The sequence below is a fragment of the Amblyraja radiata genome, chromosome 11 (genome assembly GCF_010909765.2).
Source record: "Amblyraja radiata isolate CabotCenter1 chromosome 11, sAmbRad1.1.pri, whole genome shotgun sequence".
NCBI classification, from domain to species: Eukaryota; Metazoa; Chordata; class Chondrichthyes; order Rajiformes; family Rajidae; genus Amblyraja; species Amblyraja radiata.
In genome coordinates this window covers 41144560-41168613 of record NC_045966.1, presented here as the reverse complement: position 1 = coordinate 41168613, position 24054 = coordinate 41144560, and the positions used below count along the sequence as shown (strand labels likewise).

At 43.8% G+C, this 24054-nt stretch overlaps 2 protein-coding genes across 2 annotated transcripts in view; both read right to left on the bottom strand.

The window, feature by feature from the left end:
* Positions 1-4147, bottom strand: part of LOC116978399 — a 30082-nt gene extending 25935 nt beyond the window's left edge. The window contains 2 exon segments of the mRNA XM_033029519.1: positions 1563-1646; positions 1648-4147. Of these exon segments, the coding sequence (XP_032885410.1) occupies positions 1563-1646; positions 1648-4113 (2550 nt within the window). The 5' untranslated portion in view covers positions 4114-4147.
* Positions 4148-13468: 9321 nt separating this feature from the next.
* LOC116978575 (protocadherin gamma-C5-like) lies at positions 13469-17288 on the bottom strand. The gene has a single exon (XM_033029809.1). It carries the CDS (start codon positions 17199-17201, stop codon positions 14736-14738), a length of 2466 nt encoding a protein of 821 aa, XP_032885700.1. The 5' UTR covers positions 17202-17288; the 3' UTR covers positions 13469-14735.
* Positions 17289-24054: the final 6766 nt, after the last annotated feature.

Sequence of the window (24054 nt, the reverse complement as noted above, 5' to 3'; positions counted from 1 at the left end):
AAATTCACTGTTCAACTGAATAGGAATTCTCAGAATGCTTCGTCTTGTGATGCTAAAAGTTGAAGTACTATAACTAGATTCATGCACTGAATGTATTTGGATAGTTGGCCCAATATCAAACATTTGAGTTGGAAAGTCAGAAACTAGTGGTTTGCGTACATTCCACGTAAACAAATATCAGTTCGAATTCTACTGTACATTGTGTTACTGATACACAAAAGATCACCCGTGCCATTGCAGAAAACAAAAATAAACACAGAGAAAGAACATATTTACTTAAATATATATTTGATATGGTTCCGTATGGTAAGCTGTTTTGGACGATTAGAACGTATCGGATCCAATAGATCATGCTGACTGGATAGAGAATTGGCTTCATGAAAGGAAGACAAGGTTTGTTGTGGGATGTTGTTTCTCGGCACAATTACTACGTATGCAGATGACAGTGAAGTAGGTGGCAAAGTAGATAGTAAAGATAGTTATCAAAAATTACAGCAGGTTCCTCATCAACTGGGCAAATGAGCTGCATTATAGCAAAATGCAATCTAATGCAGATAAGTGCGAGGTGTTTCATTTTGTGAAGTCAGAGCAGGACACGATCGATATAATGTCTGATGCTGTCCTGGGAAGTGTTATGTAGCAGATGGATCTTGAAAGAAAGGTACATAGTTCCCTAAAGTGGGTCACAGGTACAGAAGGCTTTTGGTACATTGGCTTCCATCACCTACACTATTCAGTAGAGACTTTGGAGTGTTATTCTAGAGTTGCATAAGACGTCGGTGACGGACACATTTAGAGTATTGTGTTCAGCTTTGAATACCCGGCCATAGGAAGGTTGTTAGTCATCTGAAATGAGTGCTGAGTACATTTAGGAGGATGCTGCCAGGACTCGGGTGTTTACGTTCTAGGGAGAGGTTGGGCAAACTCGGAGCCAGAAGGCTGAGAGCTAATCTTATAGAGTTGCATAAAATTATGAGGGGAGTAGATCCCGTGAGTGCGCACGGTCTTTTACCCAGCGAAACGCAATCAAGAAGCAAAGGACATGAGTTTACGTTGAGAGGAGAATGTTGTATTAGGAATGTAATTAAAAAGAAACGCAGATGTTATTTTATACCAAATGTAGTCACACAATGCTGGAGTAACTCAGCTTATCCGGTAGAATCTCTGGATAAAATGGATAGGTGAAGTTTCGGAATAATCCTGACCCGATACGTCACCTATCCATATTCTGATGAGACGTTCCCTGACTAGCTGAGTTGCACAGCATTTTAAGTTAACGTTTATTACGGTTCTGAGGGACATTTGTTTTCGCGCAGAGCACGATCGGTTTACAGATCGACCTTCCAGAAGAGACAGTTGAGACAGGTATTTTAATAACATCTAAAAGACACTAAGGTACAAGATACATGCATGGATAGGAAAGGTTCAGTGGGACATAGGTCAAACGCGACCGAAGGGATTATCTGTTAGGGGGGCATTTGGGGCGTCATGGACGAGTTTAGCCGGAATAACTGTGTGGATGCAGTTTGACTCTTTGAAACCGCTCAAAGTGATCCATCTCAATAATCTAAAAAAAAAATCGCTGAAACGCCAATCGCAATATTATCAAATCCTTGCAATTCATCATTGCGCCTAAGACGTGGGAGCGCTGCATGGCTTCAAAAAGAGAAAATCGCTCTTCGCTGATTCAGGAGGCAGGCAAACCGAGTAGTGGTTCGCTTCCGGCACGCGGACTACCCGGCCAGTCCCGGGGTACCGTAAAGTTTCCTCCATTTCAGATCTTCGAGTAAAAGTATCACGAGGATCCCCACTATTGTAACAAAAACGCCTTGAATTATATTCCTGGGAAGCACTCATGTTCTGTTTACATTTAATGGCAATTAACAGAATGATAATCGCAAGAAAAAGAGCGGAAGTGCAAGCGAAAACGATTATTAAATAAAGATTTAAGTCGGTGAAATGATTTGAACTGCTCAACAAGTTATCACTTTCAGAAAGGTTTTCCGTGATGTTCTCCAAGACTGTAATGTGCACTGTAGCCGTACTGGAGAGGCTTGGCAGCCCATTATCTCTAACCAAGAATAAAATAGTTTGTGTAATAGTATCGGTCTGAAAAATATTGCGCGCCGTTCTGATTTCACCTGAATTTTGCCCAACGTTGAACAATGTTGGATCAGTAGATTTCACCATCTGATAAAAGAGCCGTGCGTTCTGACCGGAATCTGCATCAGTTGCTATTATCTTGGTGACCAAGTACCCTTGACCTGCTGACCGGGGCACAGTCTCCACTGCTGCTGATCCACTCAGTTCTGAAGGTGAAACAATTACCGGCGCGTTGTCATTTTGATCCAAGATGATCACATTCACCGTGGCGCTGCTGCTTAGCGAAGGTACACCAGCGTCACGGGCGTGTACATGGATCTGGAAGTTCTTGAGTTTTTCATAGTCAAAGGAACGCAGCGCGTAAATTGTGCCGTTCATCGAGTTAATGCTGAGGTAACTGGACACTGGAAAGTTCTGGATAAGCCCCTCGGGAAAAGAGTAAGAAACATAGGAATTCTGGTTCAGATCAGGATCTGTTGCAGTTACTGCAAAAATAGACGTACCTGGATCGTTATTCTCCATAACATACACGTTGTAGGACAATTCACCAAACCGCGGGGCGTTATCGTTTACATCAGATATTGCAATCTGGATGGTTTTATTTGTTGACAGTGAAGGCGACCCAAAGTCCCGAGCTACAAATTGTATATTATACTCAGCAACGGCTTCACGGTCCAGCGGCTCACTGGTAATCAACTCGTAATGATTTTTAGTTGATGTTCGAAGTCTGAAGGGGAAGTACTTTGGAATGTCACATTGAAACTGTCCATTTTCTCCAGAATCTCGATCAATTACATTGATCAAAGTTACCAAAGTTCCTGGATGAGCATTTTCTGGAATGTTGCTCGGAGCAGATGTCACTTTTATTTCGGGTGCGTTGTCGTTTACATCAATTAACTCAATCAGTACTGTGGTGCGACCCGTCATTGAAGGTGATCCGTGGTCCACTGATTGAACAGTCAGCGAATAAATGTTTGCTTCTTCGTAATCTAGCCCGCCTTCAGCGCGAATGGCCCCGGTGTGGGGATCCAAACTGAACAATTTGAGAACTTTTGGTGGAACTAAGCTGCTGAAATTATAGGTTAGCTCAGCATTCAGACCTTCGTCCAAATCACTTGCTTTGACTTGCAGTACCAATGTACCTTGGGGTGCGTCTTCTCTTAAACTGGCCTTGTAAATTTCGCGATGAAAAACTGGTGGATTATCGTTAAAGTCCACCACGGTAATACGAATCTGCGTTGTGCCAGATCTTGCAGGTGTCCCACCATCATTCGCCGTCAGGACCCACTGAAAGGCTGCCTGCAGTTCTCTGTCCAGTGATTTTTCTAACTGTAACTCAGCATTTATAACACCGGACGGAGTTCTCTGCGCTTTAAGAGTAAAATATTCATTAACACTGATTGTGTAAGCAGCGATAGTATTCATACCAATATCGGGATCTTCCGCGCTCTCGAGGGGAAAACGTACACCGGGTGCAATCGCTTCGGACATTTGTAAGACAAAGCTGGTGTCTCGGAACGTAGGGGAATTGTCATTTATATCAATAATTTCCACTACCCCGCGAAACACCACCAAAGGGTTCTCCAGTATTATTTCAAAAGGTAGAATGCACACAGTTGTTTGTCCACAAAGCCGCTCCCTGTCGATTCTTTCACGAACAGACAAAATCCCATTCTCTAAATTAACCTTCATGTACTGTCCGCCATCATCGGATGTTAGTCGCAATTTCCGAGTCGACATTTGCGGTACATTTAGTCTCAAATCTTTAGCGATATTTCCAACAAAAGACCCTATCTTCATTTCTTCGGGAATAGAATACCGAATTTGTCCGAAAATCAACGCGGTTGTACAAGCCAGAATTATCAAAGCGAACCTATTGAATGCAATGGCGTTGTCGAGCGCTGAATTCGCCATCATTCCGCGTTGAATTATTTTCCAAACCCGAGCTTCTCCTCGAATATACCCCCGACAGGCCTTACCATCAAATAATTCCAGCAATGCTAATTGCATAAATGGGCGACGTTTATCCTTCTCAGCTTCTGTAATCTGAAACCGCACTGCTAGTTGTTCTCGTCGCTTCTCGTCTTTATTTCTGGGATGTGGGAGGGTCAATGGATCTAGCTTTGCGTTTGCGATTCTGATTGGTTAACAGCGACACAACCAGCCTCTTTCAATAGCTACATCGACATTTCTTAAAGCTAGACTGTGCTTGTGAATATTTAATAGTGAACAATCATAATGCGTCTTCTTTTACAAATTGGCCATTCAATTTATTTTGCAAGGTCCATCTTCAAAATAAGTCGAATTTATTGTCATTTGCACAAGTACACAGAGGTACAGATATAATGGTCATTTTACTTGCAGCAACATCACGGAATCAAAGATACCGACAATATCACAATAATATGATTAGACACAAATTATGTAAGATAAACAGAAATTCGGCAGGGCAGAAAATAAGTGTGCACATGACAATCGTTCATGATTAACACAAACAAGTCCATGGTTCTGCGGGAGGTCGTCCGTGCTATTCCGTTCTCGAGGGAGGATTAGTGTTGACCAAGTTTGTTCAAGAACCGGTGTATGTAGGAAAGTAGATACACAATACAGAGGTAACTCATCGCGTCATGCCACATCTCTGTACAAAAGGAATAGATGACGTCTCGGGTCGACGCCCTTCTTCAACCCTTTCTCCCCCTTTGTGGGGAAATTGACAATTCCAGAAACTGATGGCGTGACACCTCATGACCTCAGTACCTCTTGCATGATGGTGGCAGCGAGAAGAGAGCATGGCTCTGATAGGAGGGGACCCTCGACGAGAAATTCCTCCTTTATGAGGCAGTGCCTCATGTGGATGCTTTCGATGGCGGGCAGATCTGTGCTCCTGATGGAGCCCGCTCATTTCATGTCTCTCTGCAGCCTCTTGAATCACTGTGTGTTAGAATTGCCATTCCACGTGAAGTTGCAATCAGTCAAGATACCCTCCACAGCAAACCCGTGCATGTTTGTTAGAGAATGTGTTGATATGCTGAACGTCTTGAAAATTTCTCAAGCAGTAGAGGTACCGGTGTGCCTTCCTATTATTCTATGCGCTGGGTCCAGGGCAGGTCATCTGAAATGTGAACGCTCTTAAATGTCAAGATACTAACCATATCCCCCGCCGACCACCAATTAAAAATTACATATATTCTTCCTGATTCCCTTATCTGAACTCAACGATTGGTTCCTTGGTGTTGTTGAAACTGAGTGAGAAGTTTTGTTGTGGCACCATTTAAGCAGATGCCTTAACTCTCTCCAGTACGCTGACGCATCGCCATCCGTGATTCCGCCACCGATAATTATGCCATCTGTGAATTTATAGATGACACTGGATATTCGTTTAAACGCATAATCACAAATGTACGGAAAGTAGAGCGGGTAGCTAAGATCAGAGCTTTGGGTTGCACCCGTGCTGATGGTCAGTGAAGAGATAATGGCGTTATCAACCCACACTAATTGATATCTGCACTGAGGGAGTCCACTATCCAGTTACAAAGGGAGGTACATAGGTGCAGATCGTGGTACACTGTGGTGAATTTTAGAGGCATGGTATTGCTGTACTTTGAGCTGTAGTCAATGGCCAACAGCATGATGTATGTATTCCTGTTATCCAGATAGCCCAATACAGAGTGGAAAGCCAGTATGATATCACATGCTAGAAAAAAAAAAAAGAAGTGCGGATGCTGTCTACGCAAAAGGGCACCAAGTGCTGGAGTAACTCATCGGGCCAGGCAGATTCCCCGGAGAAAGGGATAGGTGACGATTCAGATCAGGGCCCCTCTTTAGCCACTTCTGGTTTCTTGGAAATCGGTATGATCGATGCCCCTTCGACACAGCTAGAACCGCAGGCAGCAAAAGCTAGAGGCTGAAGATATCTTAGAATACTCCAACCAATTGACCAATTCTTTAGAACTTGGCCAGTAAATCGTCCAAGCGGGGCTCGTCATACGATGCTCTGAAAGTCGACCACAGTCCGAGATAATAGAATCGTACGGGGATGCGAGGGCATGTGTGGTGGTGCCATTGTTCTCCCTTTTAATACGTATATTAACCGTAGAGAGTACAATGCAAAATCGTGATGGTAACACAGCAAAAATGACATGCTTTGGATATGATACACCTTCAACTCAATATTGGAGTAAAATATGTCATCCAGACAACCTGTCAGATGAATGTATTGGAACAATGTCTATTTTTATTAATAACGTCCAGCGAAGCTTATACTCGTTTTGCAATTCAATATATAAAGTGGTATGACTGCTGGCCAAGTTCAGATTTCCAGCAACTGAGAACAGACGTGCAACTAAATAAAAACCAATAAATAGCAATTTACGCTATATAAATACTGTTCTGAATATACGAACTCATAAGATACGATGCCGCAGGCCCAGTAGATAAAGATTTGTGATTCACCATTTAAATCGAGGAAACGTTAAGGGAGTTATGTGGCTATCGTGACTTTCAGGACACCGCAGCAAGTATTATAATTAATGGAATGTTTTAGGATGGTCATGGTTAAACGGTGGACTTAGGTTAAACGTGTTTCGCTCGTCTCGAAAAAGTGCAAAATGATCGAATGCAGTGTAATGCAGATGATTATGAGAGGTTGCATTTTGATCAGGCAATTATTGCACGTTATTTATAGAGGAAATGGTGGAGGCACCTGGAGCGCTGCAGCATAGAGAGATCTAGGTATGCAAGTATATAGTTCCATGAAAGTGGAAAGATAAGCTAAAAGGGTCGTAAATAAAGTGTTTGACACACTTGCCTGTATCTGTACTAAGGACAAGAGATGGGATGTCCTGGTACAACTATGCAAGAGATTGCAATACTCTTCTGGTCGCCCTGCAATAAGATGGATGTCAGTAAATCTGAAGGAAACTTGAACGTTTGAATTATAAGGAGAGGCTGGATAGGTTGGATTTCTTTTTTACATGGTGCTTAGGGGATTGAAGAAAAACGGAAAGAAGCCTGGAGAATTACCATGGGCATAGGTAAGGTGAATAGCAACCGAATTTTTCCTGGAGTAGGGGAATATAAAATTAAAGGGGGTTAGATTAAGATGAGGAGCGAAATATTTTAAAAGGGATCTGAGAGACATCGTTCTTATAGCGTTTGGTGTGCAGCTGGAACTGGGGGGGGGGGCTGGGGCGTCACACACACACACACACTAACCACCCCCCACATACACATGGGGGTGAGAGGGGGAGGGAGGAGAGTTGGCGAGGGAGGGGGCAGTGGGGGGAGAGCGGGGGAGAGAGAGGAGGTGGAGAGAGGATGGAGAAGAGGGGAGAGGGGGGGGGAGGGGGAGAGAGAGGAGGGGGGAGAGAGGGCGGTAGAGGGGGAGGGGAGGGGGAGAGAGGAGGTGGGGGGGGGCTGGGGCGTCACACACGCACACACACTAACCACCCCCCACATACACATGGGGGTGAGAGAGGGAGGGAGGAGAGTTAATGAGGGATGGGGCAGTGGGGGGAGAGCGGGGGAGAGAGAGGAGATGGAGAGAGGGTGGAGAAGAGGGGAGAGGGGGGGAAGGGGGAGAGAAAGGAGGGGGGAGAGAGGGCGGTAGAGGGGGAGGGGAGGGGGAGAGAGGAGGGGGGAGTGAGGAGGGGGAAGAGAGGAGGGGGTAGGGAGGAGAGGGGAGAGAGGGGGAGGGAGGAGAGGGGAGGGGGGATGGGGGAGGAGGAGGGGGAGGAGAGGAGGAGAAGAGGAAGAGGGGGTAGGAGAGGGGGGAAGCCGGGCGGGCGAGTGGGCTGCGGGCGAGCGGGCTGTGGGGCCCACGGCGAGGGAGGCCGATGGCGGGCGCGATCTGAGGACGGTCAAAAGCAGCGGAGGGCCGGCCGATCGTTGCTTCCGCGAGAGGAAGCCCACCCACCCGCGTGACAGACGATCGGGCGGGGGAGACGGAGAGGAGGTCGTCCCCCGTGACGGCCAGAGATCGCCAGGTGGGATCGGGATCACCAGCGATGAAAAGGGGTCACGTTTCCCCGAGTCCCTGCGATCGACGGATAAATCGCAGGTTTCCATAGACGGCCTTTCTCAGAGGGAGTATTGGGCGCCACGGCCACCTTCCCCCTGCGCTGCCCCGCGCCCGCCCGCATGTTCCAGAACTTCAAGGAGCCCAGCGGAGCGCGCAGCCCGGCCTGAGCAGCAGTTTAAAACGCCAAGTGACGAATTTAAGGAAGTAAAAAGTTAAGAAGCCAAGAAGTACAGAATACAGAACACGGGGTGAGGTCACTCGCAGCGCGAGCAGAGGCATCCATTGTTACGTAATCAGCGAGACCATCTCGTTTATTTGAGATTTGAGTTATTTGAGATTTGTGAGCATTTTCATAAATAATTCGAGAAATAATGCATGACATTTTCAGATAAGGCAATTTTGACATCATGGCATAAATCTCTATCGGAATATGTAAAAATGTCACCGTTAGCGCGTCGTGTTTTCGAGGAAATGTGAAACGCACAGGAACGTCGCACAGACACACACAAATATACACACATCCAAGATCAGAGTTTTATGAGTATAGAGATAGTCTGCCCTCTACAAATTCGGACTTTTCTATGTCATTTTTGGGGGATTAGGGAACGTCTAGCAATTTCCCATGAATTGTTTCACCTATGAATAAATTTCAGGGTCTTATCTTTATAATATTTGGCCCGTCCTGGGCTTTGGTGATGACGGAGCTCGTGGAGAGGGGGAACATTTCTATCAGTCACGCTTCCTTACAGATTCCATAATATCCCGTATCTCTGCAACTCGTTCGCTCACACATATGTCAATTAGCTCCTACTTGAATATTTGTGTTGCATTAAACTGCAATATTAGGTAGCTAAAATTGACAGTTAACTCAGACGGACACTTTTTGGGTATCTGGAGGACATGTTCACGGAGAGAATTTCCAAACACCTTGCGGACAGCACCGAAGGTCACAATGTAACATGGTTCCTTGAAGCCGTGAGGCAACAACATTAACAGTCTGAAGAAGGTTCTCGACCCGAAACGTCACCTCTTCCTTTTCTCCAGAGATGCTGCACGACCGTTGAGTTGCTCCAGCTTTTTGTGTCTATCTTCGGTTTAAACCAGCATCGACCGTACCTTCCTAAACAGTAACTGCCGCGCCACCATGCGGCTGATAGGCAGAGTTGACCAGGGGTAACCGATTGGTTGATCAGGTCTGAAGATCTATTCTGTTATTATACATTATTTATTTGCTCTCATTACAAATTTAAATGGATTGAATGCTGACACCAGTTTCTCAAACTTTAATACACATTCTGCTCATTATTGGGCTATGGTATTCAAAAATATATCCTACAAATCTGTAAATTCACCAGACGATTTCGAACTAAGCATCCATGGCTTCAATGGAGACACAATCATAACGGAGAAGTGCGCTCTTCAACAGCTAACCAGGAGCCAGAACAACTAAACAGAATCTGATTTTCTTTTACTGTATTGCAGAAGTCATGCCAGGATATGATGTGGTCAATCGGGCGAGGAGGTACACGATTCTTGGTTCGCCGTACCTAACATGTCGCATGGAGAGCAAATGGTGGTGACATAACGATTACCACAGTCATAAAGGGTCAGACTATTATTAGTTCTGGCTCCTGGTTAGATGATGGCAAATTTCCTCCCCGAATTATATTTTATATCCCTGTGATATGTTTGTAATCGTAATCACTAAAGATCCAATTTCCACAATATTTGCAGGGAGTAAATTATCGTTTTGAAGTGAGATTTGAACTCAGATCTCTGAATTATTAGCTAAATTCTCTAGATTATCCACAGTAGCTCATGGCTATCGCATTTTATCTTATGGTACCTTAAATGTACCGGAATGAGCAAATGAGAGGACCGGCTAACTCCTCGCGTGAGCGACAACATCTTTCAGTACTTACCAAATACAGCACATGGAAACCAGATTTTTAATACTTCTTCTGGTGCCTGGACTGGGCTTTCAGGTCCTCAGCTTCTGTTTCAGTTGCAAATTAGTCACCCATTGCCCCAGCCCATCCACACACACAAATCTCTGATACAGTTATTAACTGTGAGTCGAGGAGCCAGGAGCTGCAGATGCGGGAGTGTGCTGGAGGAACCTGTGAGGCTGTTTCTGCGGGGGAAATAGACGGACGGCATTTCGGGTCGGAATCCTTCCGTCTGAAGTTAAGTCTTTTCCCACCACAGATGTTGCCTGACTCGCGAATTTTCTTCAGCACTTTAGTTTCGCTATTAATTTTCAATTATATGTTCCTAACAATCACCACGATTAAATGCAAGGTGTGTCAGCGCTGCAAAGGTTAAGGATCTATTCATATCCCAGGTAAGTATCTTACTCCAAAATTGTATGTCACTATCGAATTCGTCAAATTAACTCCATGATCTTCATGATCCAAGGGGTAACTATGGGCACTCGCATGGGCCACAGCTTTGCCTGCCTCTTCGAAGGGTACGTCGAACAATCACTGTTCCAGGCGTACACTGGCCCTATCCCCGGACTCTACTTCCGCTACATTGACGACTGCATCGGCGCTGCCTGCGGCACCCATGCAGAACTCACTAACTTCATCAACTTCACGACTAATTTCCATCCTGCACTCAAATTCACTTAGACCATCTCCGTCATCTCCCTACCGTTTCTGGATCTCACCGTCTCCATCACAGGAGACAGATAATTGACCGACATCTACTGCAAATCTACTGACTCCCATAGCCATCTAGACTACACTTCTTCCCAGCCTGCTTCATGTAAAGATTCTATCCCCTACTCCCAATTTCTCCGTCTACGCCACATCTGCACCCAGGATGATGTTTTCCTTACTAGATTATCGGAACTGTCCTCATTCTTTAGGAAATGGAGGTTCCCCTCTTCCATTCTAGATGACTCTCACTAGTGTTCCCTCAATACCCCGCAGCTCTACTCTTGCTCCCCCCCCCACTCGCAACAAGGACACAGTACCCCTTGTCCTCACCTTCCACCCCATCAGCCGTCGCATACAGCGCATATGTATATAAGCATAAATATATATATGTATGTATGTATGTATGTGTATATATATATATTGGTCAACGCGTCCCTTCCACTACAACCGCAGGAGATGCACCATCTGCCCATTTACCTCCCCACTCGACTCCATCCAAAGACCCCGACAGTCTTTCCAGGTCAGACAGAGGTTCATTTGCACCTCCTCCAACCTCATCTATTGTATCCGCTATTCCAGGTGTCAACATTAGTACATCGGCGATCGTTTCGCTGAATACCTCCACTCAGTCCGCCTCAACATTCCTGACCTCCCTGTTGCTCAGCACTTTAACTCCTCCTTCCATTCCCAATCTGACCTTTCTGTCCTGGGCCTCATCCATTGTCGTGGTGAAGCCCAGCGCTCATATTTCGCTTGGGTAGCTTAGACCCCAGCGGTATGAACATTGACTTCTCTAACTTCAATCAGCTCTTGCTTTCCCTCCGTCTCCATCCCCTCCCCCTTCCCAGTTTTCCCATTCGTCTTACTGTCTCCGACTACATTCTATCTCTGTTCCGCTCACTCACCTGACATCAGTCTGAAGGGTCTCGACCCGAAACGTCACCCATTCCTTCTCACCAGAGATGCTGCCTGACCCACTGAGTTACTCCAGCATTTTGTGTCTATCCATGATCTTCAATTGTGGTCAGCGAATGATGGATCGCAACACGTGGACTTCAGTAACAAATAATCTGTTTAGAATGCATTTCGGTTTCAGTTAGTAAAAATGCGCCAATAAACCCAATTTCGGAGACGTCAAATTGATACCTTCAATATCGCTTCTACAATTTCCACTACGTGAAGAAATTTGTCAAACGGAGCTCTTCGAATATCCATATCCTCCAAAGATGCTGTCTGACCCACTGAGGTACTCGGCACTTTGTGTTTTACAGATATCCTTTTCAAAATTCCCCGTGTATCACCGCACCTGCCAATCTTTGAAAATTTGGAGCTGGCATCATTCTAATGCCTGATCTGCATTCTCGATGTATTAACTCCAAAGCACCGCGTGCAATATTTTTTTTTGTTGCATTCCAAGATAATCAAACTGGCACAGAAGTATCTTTACGCATCTAACAAACGGGCTCATGGAGCCACATCAGCGATGCAAAGTTCTCCACAAATCTGGGCCTACAGCCTGCCTTTCTGGTTGGCCATGGGAATGGACGGCGTGACGTTAGCAGCCTGGAACAATGCAAAGACAGGTGCTTATTAAACGGACCAAACATTGTTTTCCAAATGTTTACAAATCATATTTCGAATTCCCTGCCGAGGGGAACGATAGCATATAACAATTAAAGTATGGAACATGACGCAGTACAGAACTGGGATAGGCCCTTCAGTCCATCATGAATGCGCCCACCACGATGCCAATCTACCTACTCAAATCTGCCTGGACACGGTCGGTATCTTTCCGTTCGCTATTTCTCCATGCGCTTGTTTAAATGTCGCTTAAACGTGATCATCTAATTCAACCACCTTACCGGTAACGCATTCCAAGCAGTTGCCTCTGCCTATGTAAAGCATTTGCAACGCAGTCGTCTTTACATTTCCCCCTCGCACTCTAAATCTATGCCCTCTTCTATGTGTCATTGCCATGTTCGGAAAAGATTCTGACTATATCTCCTGCCTCTACCGCATTATAAGAGGTTTGGAAAATGAAAAATTATATCTTTCTATCTGCTCGCCCTCGCCTTCCAAAAAATACAATCCAAGTTTGTCTAAACGTTCCTGATCAGAAGCACCATTCAATCCAGACAACACCCCGCGGGCATCGTTACACTCAATGCAAATCCACCATATCTTTCCTGTAGCATGGCGATCAGAAATACGCAGAATAGTTCAAATGTGGCCAGGTTCATATTGATGCAACATGACTTCCCGCCAGCTATCTTTGTCAGCTACACCACGTGCATTCCTACTCAGGATTGTTGTGCGGCATTACCATGGAATGATTGTTAATCGATTGTTCTGTTCTTGAAATCCGCCTTGCCCGTACATCAAGAGCGAGAGAGAGAGGGGGAAATCAAGCAAGGTAATAACTGGAAAGACTAAGATCTGAGAACCTATAAGGGAATTGATTAATTCTGAAATGAAAATGCTAACTAGTGAAGATATTTGCAAATGCCTCATTTAAATGACTGGTTGTAAAGATTATTCGAATATGGTTTATTCTGTAAGAAATTTATCAAAAATAACTAGAATGTGCACCGATTCACTTACTGAAATAAGCACGTCCACATTTCCATTCGTGGAGTTCTGCACTGTTATCATGGCAATTTCAAACAATTTCAAACGCTCCGACCCGCATGCAGCACGTTCACAATTCACAAACGTGCACGAACAGGCATACACATCACATGCTGCTCGTGACGCGTTGATAATCCATGCACTGGTGTGGAATTGACATTTTAACTGATGAATGGACTATAACCAGGATTTCTTGAGGATTGTGCAGGGAAAGCGAACGACGGAAGGTGCGCCCCGAAATACGGGATTTTCAGCGATTGGCACTTGGTGGAAACGGCCTTACAGAATCCAGTATCTCGAGAATGTGAACATCAGAAATGATGCAAAACTCTGTAAAGTAATATCACTCAAGTTGAAATACCAGACGCTGTCGGTAACGGTGTTACTCCAATAGGCTCCCTTCACTACTTGCGGACTCTTCGGCCAGGTGACATCAATCAGACATCACTTGGCAACCTTTCCATGTTCTTCTTTCCTGGGATATAGCATGATGCTATAGACAATTTAGCCCCAGCCTCTTGTGATTTGTCCAGTCAATCGCAGCTATTTTGGCCCAGAAATCACTCCCCAAACTGCTGCAAACAATATCACGGAATTCATATTCGCGATGGAATTGTGAAGTGATCGAAATCGGAACACTTTGAACGATATATTAACGATCAAATATACATTTAGTGCTCATCTAGAGTACAATCATATTTATTGCCAACTGCGGCGAAACATCTTATTCTTGGATCTGATTTGATTAACTTGCACAATAATAGACTTCAGCAGCTACTTTTAAAATAATATAAAACAATTAATCTTACAGCTTTTCCTTTATTCAATGTAATATACTTGCGTTTAAAATCGATATAAATGAGAGGATCATGTGCACTTTTTATCTAAAACCAAAAATCGACACATATCGAAACAGAATCATCGTCAGATTCAATTAGATGGCTGAAACGATTCATACAGAATCCTTTTCAACAAGTTTGACAACATATTCTTGTTGATAAATGTTTTCAATGTCTACAATTGTGCGGACGCACTGAGATGCTTCTGTGTAGCTTGCAGAGCAAAAACGGAATGATGCAACCATTCGGTGACCAATTGTAGGTTTTCCTTGGAAGTGAACAGTGACCAGATTCGAATGCATGTAATCCAGAGGTTGGTGGTCGTTTTTTCCGACCTTTTCCATAAATGAGCTCCTTTTCTTAACAGGGAAAAAACAAACAGTATATTTGCATACATGTTTCACACCATATATTAGACATGACAAGGCATAATATTGCCCGGCAATGGTTTGTTGCCGCTTTATGTCAGCCGACCATCTTAATTTAGCATCGGGCCTGGGACGTGGAAACGCCGTACGGTTTTAAAAACAGAAAATCGCTCTTGGCTGATTCTGGAGACAGACAGACCGAGTATTGGTGTGGTTCTGGGACGGAGAGCACCCGGCCTGTCCCGGGATAGCGTAAAGTTTCCTCCATTGCACGCCTGCAAGGAAACGCATCTCGAGAATCTCCAGGTCTGGAACAATAGATTGAAGAATTGTATTCTTCGACGGTATTTCTATCATGTTTACACATGATGCCAATCAGCAAAATGATAACCACGAGAAAGAAAACGGAAGTGCAACCGAAAATTACAATTAAGTAAAGATTCGCATCAGAGAAATATTCTGGTTTTGCTACGAAGTTGCTGCTTTCAGTAATTATGTCAGTGATATTCTCCACAGCTGTGATGTGAATTGAAACCGTACTGGAGAGCGAAGGCTGCCCATTGTCTTTCACCAAGATAACGAGAGAATGTGTGGTCGTACCTGATTCCAAAATAGGTCTGGCAGTTCTGATTTCACCGGACGTTCGTCCAACGTTGAACAAACTGGGATCGGTGGATCTTTGCACCTGATAAGATAGCCGTGCGTTCTGACCAGAATCTGCATCTGCTGCTATGATCTTGGTGATCAAGTACCCTTGGCTCGCTGTTTGGGGCAGCATCAACACTGCTGCTGATCCCATCTGTGATATTGGTGAAACAATTACCGGAGAGTTATCATTTTGATCCAGGATTATCACAGTCACAGTAGCACTGTTGATTAGTGGGGGTACACCAGCGTCACGGGCTTGAACATGGATCTGGAAGCTTTTAAGTTTCTCATAGTCAAATGAACGTTGTGCGTAAATTGTGCCGTTTATCGAGTTGATGCTGAGGTACCTGGACGCAGGGAAGTCTTGGCGAAGATTTTCCTTAAAGGAGTAAGAAACATATGAATTCTGGGCCTGGTCAGCATCGCTTGCAGTCACTGCGAAAATAGATGTACCCGGAGCATTGTTCTCCATCACATATACGTTGTAAGAGGATTCACCAAAACGTGGGGCGTTATCGTTTACATCCGATATTGAAATCTGGATTGTTTTATTTGTTGACAGTGACGGTGACCCCATGTCCCAAGCTAGAAAATGTATGTTATACTCAGAGACACTTTCACGGTCCAGGGATTCACTGGTAATCAACTCATAATGATTTTTGGACGACGTTCGAAGTCTAAATGGGATATTTTTTGGTATCTCGCAGTGAAACCGCCCGTTTTCTCCAGAATCGCGATCGACAACATTGATCAAGGTTATTAATGTGCCCGGGGGACCATTTTCCTGAATTTTGCGTTTTGTTGATGTCACCTTTATCTCTGGCGCGTTGTCATTTACATCAATTACATCGATGAAGAATTTGGAGTGTCCAGCAATTGCAGGTACTCCATGGTCCACAGCTTCAATGTCGAGTGAATAGCTGCTTGTTTCCTCAAAATCTAGCCCTACTTTGGTCCGAATCTCCCCAGTGTGCGGGTCCAAAGTAAACAGTTCTTTAACTCTTGCTGAGGACAGCTGGCTAAAATAATATGCTAACTCGGCATTCGGCCCTTCGTCCAAATCAATGGCGTTGACTTTCATAACTAGCATGCCTTGAGGTGTATTCTCCTTTACGCTGCCCCGATAAATGTCATGGTCGAATACAGGTGGATTATCATTTATGTCCACCACAGTGATAAGAATCTGAGCAGTGCCTGATCTCTGAGGGATTCCACCGTCAGTCGCGGTGAGCGCCAGTCGAAAGGATGACTGCAGCTCTCGGCCTAAAGGCTTCTCCAGTAGTAACTCAGCAATTATAACACCGTCATCGGTTCTCTGCGTTTTTAGACTAAAATGCTCGTTGGAACTGATTGTGTAAGCAGCGATGGTATTTATTCCAATGTCGGGATCTTCCGCGCTCACCAGCCGAAATCGAACACCTGGTGCAATCGTTTCGGCTATCTGTAAGGAAATGCTGCTGTTCCTGAAGCTGGGTGAATTGTCATTTATATCAAGAACCTCCACTTCCCCGCGTTGCGATGCCAAAGGATTTTCCAGTATTATTTCGAAAGGAATAGTACAGCCGTATGTTTGTCCACAGACCTGCTCTCTGTCGATTCTTTCACGAATTAACAAAATCCCATCATTCAAATTCACCTTCATGTAATGTCCAGCGCCCTCGGAAGTGAGCCGAAATTTACGAGCATACAACTGCGGTACGTTCATCCCCAAATCTTGAACAATATTCCCAACAAAACCCCCTACTTCCAATTCCTCGGGAATAGAATAGCGGATTTGCCCGGCACACAAATCTGATGTACATACCAGAATCAGGAAAGCGAAGGTTTTGAAAGCAACGCATCTGTTTTTCACCGAATTCGCCATTGTTCCGCATTTAAATATTTTCCAAAACCAGGCCTCTGGTCGACGAAACCGGGGAACCGATCGTATCATCGAATTACGGCAAAAAAAATTTCAATATTCTGAATGGACAATTATATGAGGTTATCCTTTACACCTAGACTCCACGATCTAAACGCGTACTGCTCGCTATTCTCGCCGATTCTGATCTCTTTCTTTGAAATGTGGGAGGAGCACTGGATCCATCTCTTCATCTGTGCTTCTTATTGGCACACAGCGACACAACCAGCCCCTCTCAGCAACTACATCGATAATCCTTAAAGCTAAACTGTTCTCGGGAATATTTATGTGTGTACAACTGTAATATATAATCATTCACAAATCAGGTACGCAGCTTAGAAATTAACATCCGAAAGACTCGATGCCTTTTTTAGGAGGATATAAATAGGTGGAATTATCAGTTCTCCCACCATGATAATTTCAATATAATGTTGATCCATGAAACTTCATTCCCTACAACCTATCAGAAGAATCCTATTTGATTACACCGATCGCGGAGTCGGCTATAAACGAGAATTTCTCTAATCAAATTGATGGTGTGACTGCACAGATTGTCCCTAACTGGTTGGCACTAGCAAAAAGAATATGCATTGAGTATCACAGATAAACATATATTGCGCATTAAAAGCGATTAGAAAACGAAAGTGATATAAAGACCCTCTTTTCTCACTGTTTATTCTAGGGCGACAAAACAGATGCAAACGTAACAAATAAAAACATGTTCTGGTCGCTGGTCTAATTCAAGACGACTAACAAGGTGAACTGGTCTTAAGTACATCGAAAGCAATGCATTGTGATTGATGGGAACTAAATATTATTCTAACTTTCTGCAACTCCTGTCATACATTTGCTACATTTGAAACTGCTAGAGTCAGTTATTAAAGATGGGATAGCAGCACATTTGGAAAGTGGTGAAATCATTGGACAAAGTCAGCATGGATTTACGAAAGGTAAATCATGTCTGACGAATCTTATAGAATTTTTCGAGGATGTAACTAGTAGAGTGGATAGGGGAGAACCAGTGGACGTGTTATATCTGGACTTTCAGAAGGATTTCGACAAGGTCCCACATAAGAGATTAGTATACAAACTTAAAGCACACGGTATTGGGGGTTCATTATTGATGTGGATAGAGAACTGCCTGGCAAACAGGAAGCAAAGAGTAGGAGTAAACGGGTCATTTTCACAATGGCAGACAGTGACTAGTGGGGTACCGCAAGGCTCAGTGCTGGGACTCCAGCTATTTACAATATATATTAATGATTTGGACGAGGGAATTGAATGCAACATCTCCAAGTTTGCGGATGACACTAAGCTGAGGGGTAGTGTTAGCTGTGAGGAGGATGCTAGGAGGCTGCAAGGTGACTTGGATAGGTTGGGTGAATGGGCAAAAGTATGGCAGTTGCAGTATAATGTGGATAAATGTGAGGTTATCCACTTTGGTAGCCAAAACAGGAAAGCAGACTATTATCTAAATGGTGGCCTATTAGGAAAAGGTTAGATGCAACGAAACCTGGGTGTCATGGTACACCAGTCATTGAAAGTAGGCATGCAGGTGCAGCAGGCAGTGAAGAAAGCGAATGGTATGTTAGCATTCATAGCAAAAGGATTTGAGTATAGGAGCAGGGAGGTTCTACTGCAGTTGTACAGGGTCTAGGTGGGGGATAGAGGGGGAATCATTTAAGACCGAGATGAGAAAAACATTTTTCACAGAGAGTGGTGAATCTCTGGAACTCTCTGCCACAGAAGGTAGTTGAGGCCAGTTCATTTGCTATATTTAAGAGGGAGTTAGACGTGGCCCTTGTGGCTAAAGGGATCAGGGGGTATGGAGAGAAGGCAGGTACAGGATACTGAGTTGAATGATCAGCCATGAACATATTGAATGGCGGTGCAGGCTCGAAGGGCCGAATGGCCTACTCCTGCACCTAATTTCTATGTTTCTATGTTTCTATATGAAGACCCGCCCACAGTGGCTGTAGGAAATACAAAGGGGTAAAGATTATAGTAATGAAAGTAGTGAAGATCTTCCACTGTTGTCGCAACTTTTCTCTCGGCTATGTATCTAACTTTTTCAGGGACAGTGTAAGATAACATTAGAATTGCCAATAATATTTACGATAGATTAGAATCAGCAAAGGCCGGCAAATATGGAGATATATATTGACAACAGAATGAACTCCAGATCCTGTAATCTTGAGAAAGTCACAAAATTATAGGATAACTCAGGCAGCATCTGTGGACATAACGGACTGACGACCTTTTATGGACGGATCACTTCAGTCTGAAAAGATTTCCTGACGAGAAACGTCTTCTGTCATTTCCCTCCACAGATGCTGCCTCGCCCGCTGAACTCCTCCGGCACTTGGTGTTTTGCTGACGATAAATATTGCTCATTGTACAAAATTATTCTGCGTTGGCCATGTTTAGATACTTTAAATTTCATGGGCTGAGTGCACCTTCCATGGGCGGCATTTAGAACACAACCCAAATTGCATGAAATGGAGTGATTTGGTAGGCAATCGCACAAATTGAAGCCAATTGTTCCACGCCGATACCGAGGGAGGGGAGTGGGTGCTGGTGTGTGTCTATTGCATTGGTTATATTTCCCCTTCTGTTGATTTACTGTCCCCTTGTATTTTTTTCTTCCTAACATATGTCCATGAGCGCTCCATTTTGGTATTTTCTTTGTAAATTGTGGGTTTTTTATATCAACTCATAATCACAAAAGAACAAATATGTGACGGAAAAAAAGGAAATCGTTAATTGGCGGTACCTCTGACAGGGCGAAGCGATCAGTCTGCACAGAGAGGAGGCAAAGTTAAGATAAATTCCCCCGTTCCTGAAACGTGAGGAAATAGCTGCGCCACCGTGCGGCCTAAAGACGAAATTAATGGGAATGAACAACAAGAATATAAATACATCTTACACGTGCTTTCCCCCACCAATGTATGAGTCTTGTTGCATTCGTAGGTCTTTGCTCTTCTACAGACAAATATCCATGCAAGGAATATTGGCTTTACACGCTGTTAGATTTTAATTGACTGTCTATTCTTGCCCTTGCGAAGGTGGTGCGGAGCTCCCTTCTTTAACCGCTACAATCTTCAAGGTCCGAATGTACCCACAATGAGAGGCCTGAATTCCAATTCCTGGAAGTCTTGACTTGACCATTGCAATATACGAGCCCTCATTTTTGACGAAAACATAGAGAAAGGTAGGTAGTATTGAACAACGTCAATGTAACCAGATTGGAGTTTCAATGATTGTAATTGTAAGATGACTGTTTCGAAATTTGAGTGCGTTCAGCCACGATACTTGCTTCACGTTTGTGCTAATATTTCTCGGCAAATGTTTCTCTAATCAGAAAATCAAAGTAATTGATTGTACATTCAAACATACTGTATAACCCAGTGTAACTTTCCTTGCTTCATGCCGTCCTCTTTTAGTTTACACATAATTCTGAAATGCACGATAGACACACGGTAAATATTTTAAGGATTGTCAGCATTCAACTTCCGTACAATTGATTGATTTTCTTTTAATTTCCTAATCTCCACCTTTCAATATTAAAACAGTCTTGTCCAAAGCATGCATGCAATCTATCATGACTGACTCTTTCTCGTTACAGCCACAATTAAGACAGCACATTAGCTAATGCGTTATCTACAAAGATGATACCCACATAAACATGCCGGAAATGCACCAGTTTTGGATAGATTACGTCTTTAGGATCCTGAGTTGCTTGTTACTGTTATTCCGTTGTTCGGTGTCTCCTATTTAATTCCAGCCAGCATGACTTTTGAATAGCACGTCTCAAGAGCACAAAATCTCATGTAAAGCACAGGGAAATTCCAAACGTTTTCCTGGCAATAAAACTGAAAATTGAAAATTATATTGGATTGATGATTGTTGTTCATTTTCTGTGCATGAACCATTGCCCGTCTCATTACATGGTTCCCAACATATATTAATAATCAGTTTATATTTCCTATTAACCCTGATACTTTATCGTTACTAGTGTACTGAAAAGTGTCAGGAGTGATGGCACTAGAGTTCTGTCAGGTCAACTAAAAACATATGAATCTCTTCTACCAAGTGACTTGTGGCTTGAGTGTGATCTTTTTTGTATCCTTGGCGATGAGCGCATCAAAAACATCTAATATAATGACCCTTACAGTCCCATCTTTATTTTTATATTAGTCATCCACCTACATGTAGATCCATGCTAGACAATTTCGCAATCTAATCCAGGTTTGTATTTAATCATGCCAGGTATAAATTATAAGTATTACTTGTGGCGTGTTTTTCGCGCGAGTTAGTGTTATAGAAGCATACAGTGTGGAAAGGTGTCCTTTGGTCCCACTTGCCCACACCGACTAATATGTCATATCTACACTAGTCCGACTTGCCATATCCCTGTAAACCGGTCCTTTCCGTGTATTCAGATGTCATTGGTTCAGTATGTTAATACTGTAATACCTAAAACTTGATCCCTATGCCAAGATCCTTTGCGCAATTGGACCAATATGTTTCTGATAGTAGTCAGCGACTGGCCGGAGGATTACCTTCACATTGAAACATAGAAACATAGAAATTAGGTGCAGGAGTAGGCCATTCGGCCCTTCGAGCCTGCACCGCCATTCAATATGACCATGGCTGATCATCCAACTCAGTATCCCGTACCTGCCTTCTCTCCATACCCTCTGATCCCCTTAGCCACAAGGGCCACATCTAACTCCCTCTTAAATATAGCCAATGAACTGGCCTCGACTACCCTCTGTGGCAGAGAGTTCCAAAGATTCACCACTCTCTGTGTGAAAAAAGTTCTTCTCATCTCGGTTTTAAAGGACTCCCCCTTATCCTTAAGCTGTGACCCCTTGTCCTGGACTTCCCCAACATCGGGAGCAATCTTCCTGCATCTAGCCTGTCCAACCCCTTAAGAATTTTGTAAGTTTCTATAAGATCCCCTCTCAATCTCCTAAATTCTAGAGAGTATAAACCAAGTCTATCCAGTCTTTCTTCATAAGACAGTCCTGACATCCCAGGAATCAGTCTGGTGAACCTTCTCTGCACTCCCTCTATGGCAATAATGTCCTTCCTCAGATTTGGAGACCAAAACTGTACGCAATACTCCAGGTGTGGTCTCACCAAGACCCTGTACAACTGCAGTAGAACCTCCCTGCTCCTATACTCAAATCCTTTTGCTATGAAAGCTAAGAGATGTTAAATTCAGACACGTGTATTCCAGTCATTCGATTTTTTAAATTATTTATCATTCCAATAACTGAGGAAGATGCAGAAACAAGGACAATAACCAAAAAAGACACGAAGTTCTGGACTAACTCAGCAGGCCAGTCAGCATCCCTGAAGAACATTGATCAGTGATGTGTGAGGTCGGGACCCTTCTTAAGACTCAATAACTGAAATCGTTAGCCGGGAAGAAAACAAAAATAACAGAGAAAGGGAACAGTAACAAATATTTCACTCGCTATGATCACGCTGTTGGATAAATATAATGACGGGCAATAAATTGGCCTTCGATTTATTGTGAAATAAATTCAGATATGGGAACGGCGCATGGTTTTAAAAAGAAAAAATCGCTCTTCGTGGATTCTCGAGATACACAAACCGAATAATGCTGTGCATCTGGAACACGGATAATACGGCTAGTCCCAGGGTAGGGCAAGCCCTTCTCCAATGCAGGTCCTCGGTTAAACGTATCTTGAGAATCCCCGAATTTGTAACAACGACTCGGAGGATTATTTTCTTGGTCAACAATTCTGTCCTGCTCACATTTGATAACGATCAGCAGAGTGATGATCACAAGAAATAGAACGGAAGTGCAACCGAAAACTACAATTATAGATACATTCAGGGCAGTGACATGTTGGGAGTCGTTGGCACATAACTTCGTCCGGAAATTGTATCAGTGATCGTCTCCAGAACAGTAATCCGAATGGTTATTGTACTGGAAAGGCTTGGCAGCCCATTGTCATTCACGAAGATGACAAGGGTTTGTGAGATGGAATCTGTTTCCAAAATATTGTGGGCTAATCGGATTTCACCGGAATTTTGCCCAACATTGAACAAACCGGGATCAGATAGGAGAGTCGTGCGTTCTGAACAGAATCTGCATCCGTTGCCGTTATTTTTGTGATCAAGTGCCCTGGAACTGCATTTTTGGGCAAGATTTCCACTGCTGCAGATCCCTTCTGCGCGGTGGACGAAACTATGACCGGAATGTTGTCATTTTGATGCAGAATAATCACGTTCACTGTAGTGCTGCTGCTTAGCGGGGGCACTCCATCATCACGAGCTTGAGCGTGGACCTGGACGTTATTGAGTTTCTCATAGTCAAAAGGACGCACTGCGTAAATTGTGCCATTCTTCGAGTTATTCCCGAGATAACAGCTTATTATTGGTACACAGCGACACAACCGGTCCCATTCAATAATTGCATCGGCTATTCTTGAAACTAGAATATTCTTTCAAATATTTAACATTGTACAGCTATAAAACAGACACTTGCGTATTCAATATCATTCGCAACTCTATTGCTGTAAGTCATACAAGCGAACTAAAATGAAGATTCTCCCCCCCCCCCCCCCCCCAATGTCCAGGGCCAACGTAATTATTCCCTTGGTAGGACATTCGGCCCATCGACATCTGGGGTTCCTTGTTCATCAGTCACTGTAAGTAAACATGCAGGTAAAACAGGCAGTGAAGAAAGCTAATGACATGTTGGTTTCATAACAAGAGGGGTTGAGAAAAGGAGCAAAGAGGTCCTTCTGCAGTTCTGCATGGCCCTAATGAAACCACACCTGGAGTATTCTCTCCAGATTTCAGGAAAAACATTCTTGCTATTGACGTAGATTCACGGGGGTTAATT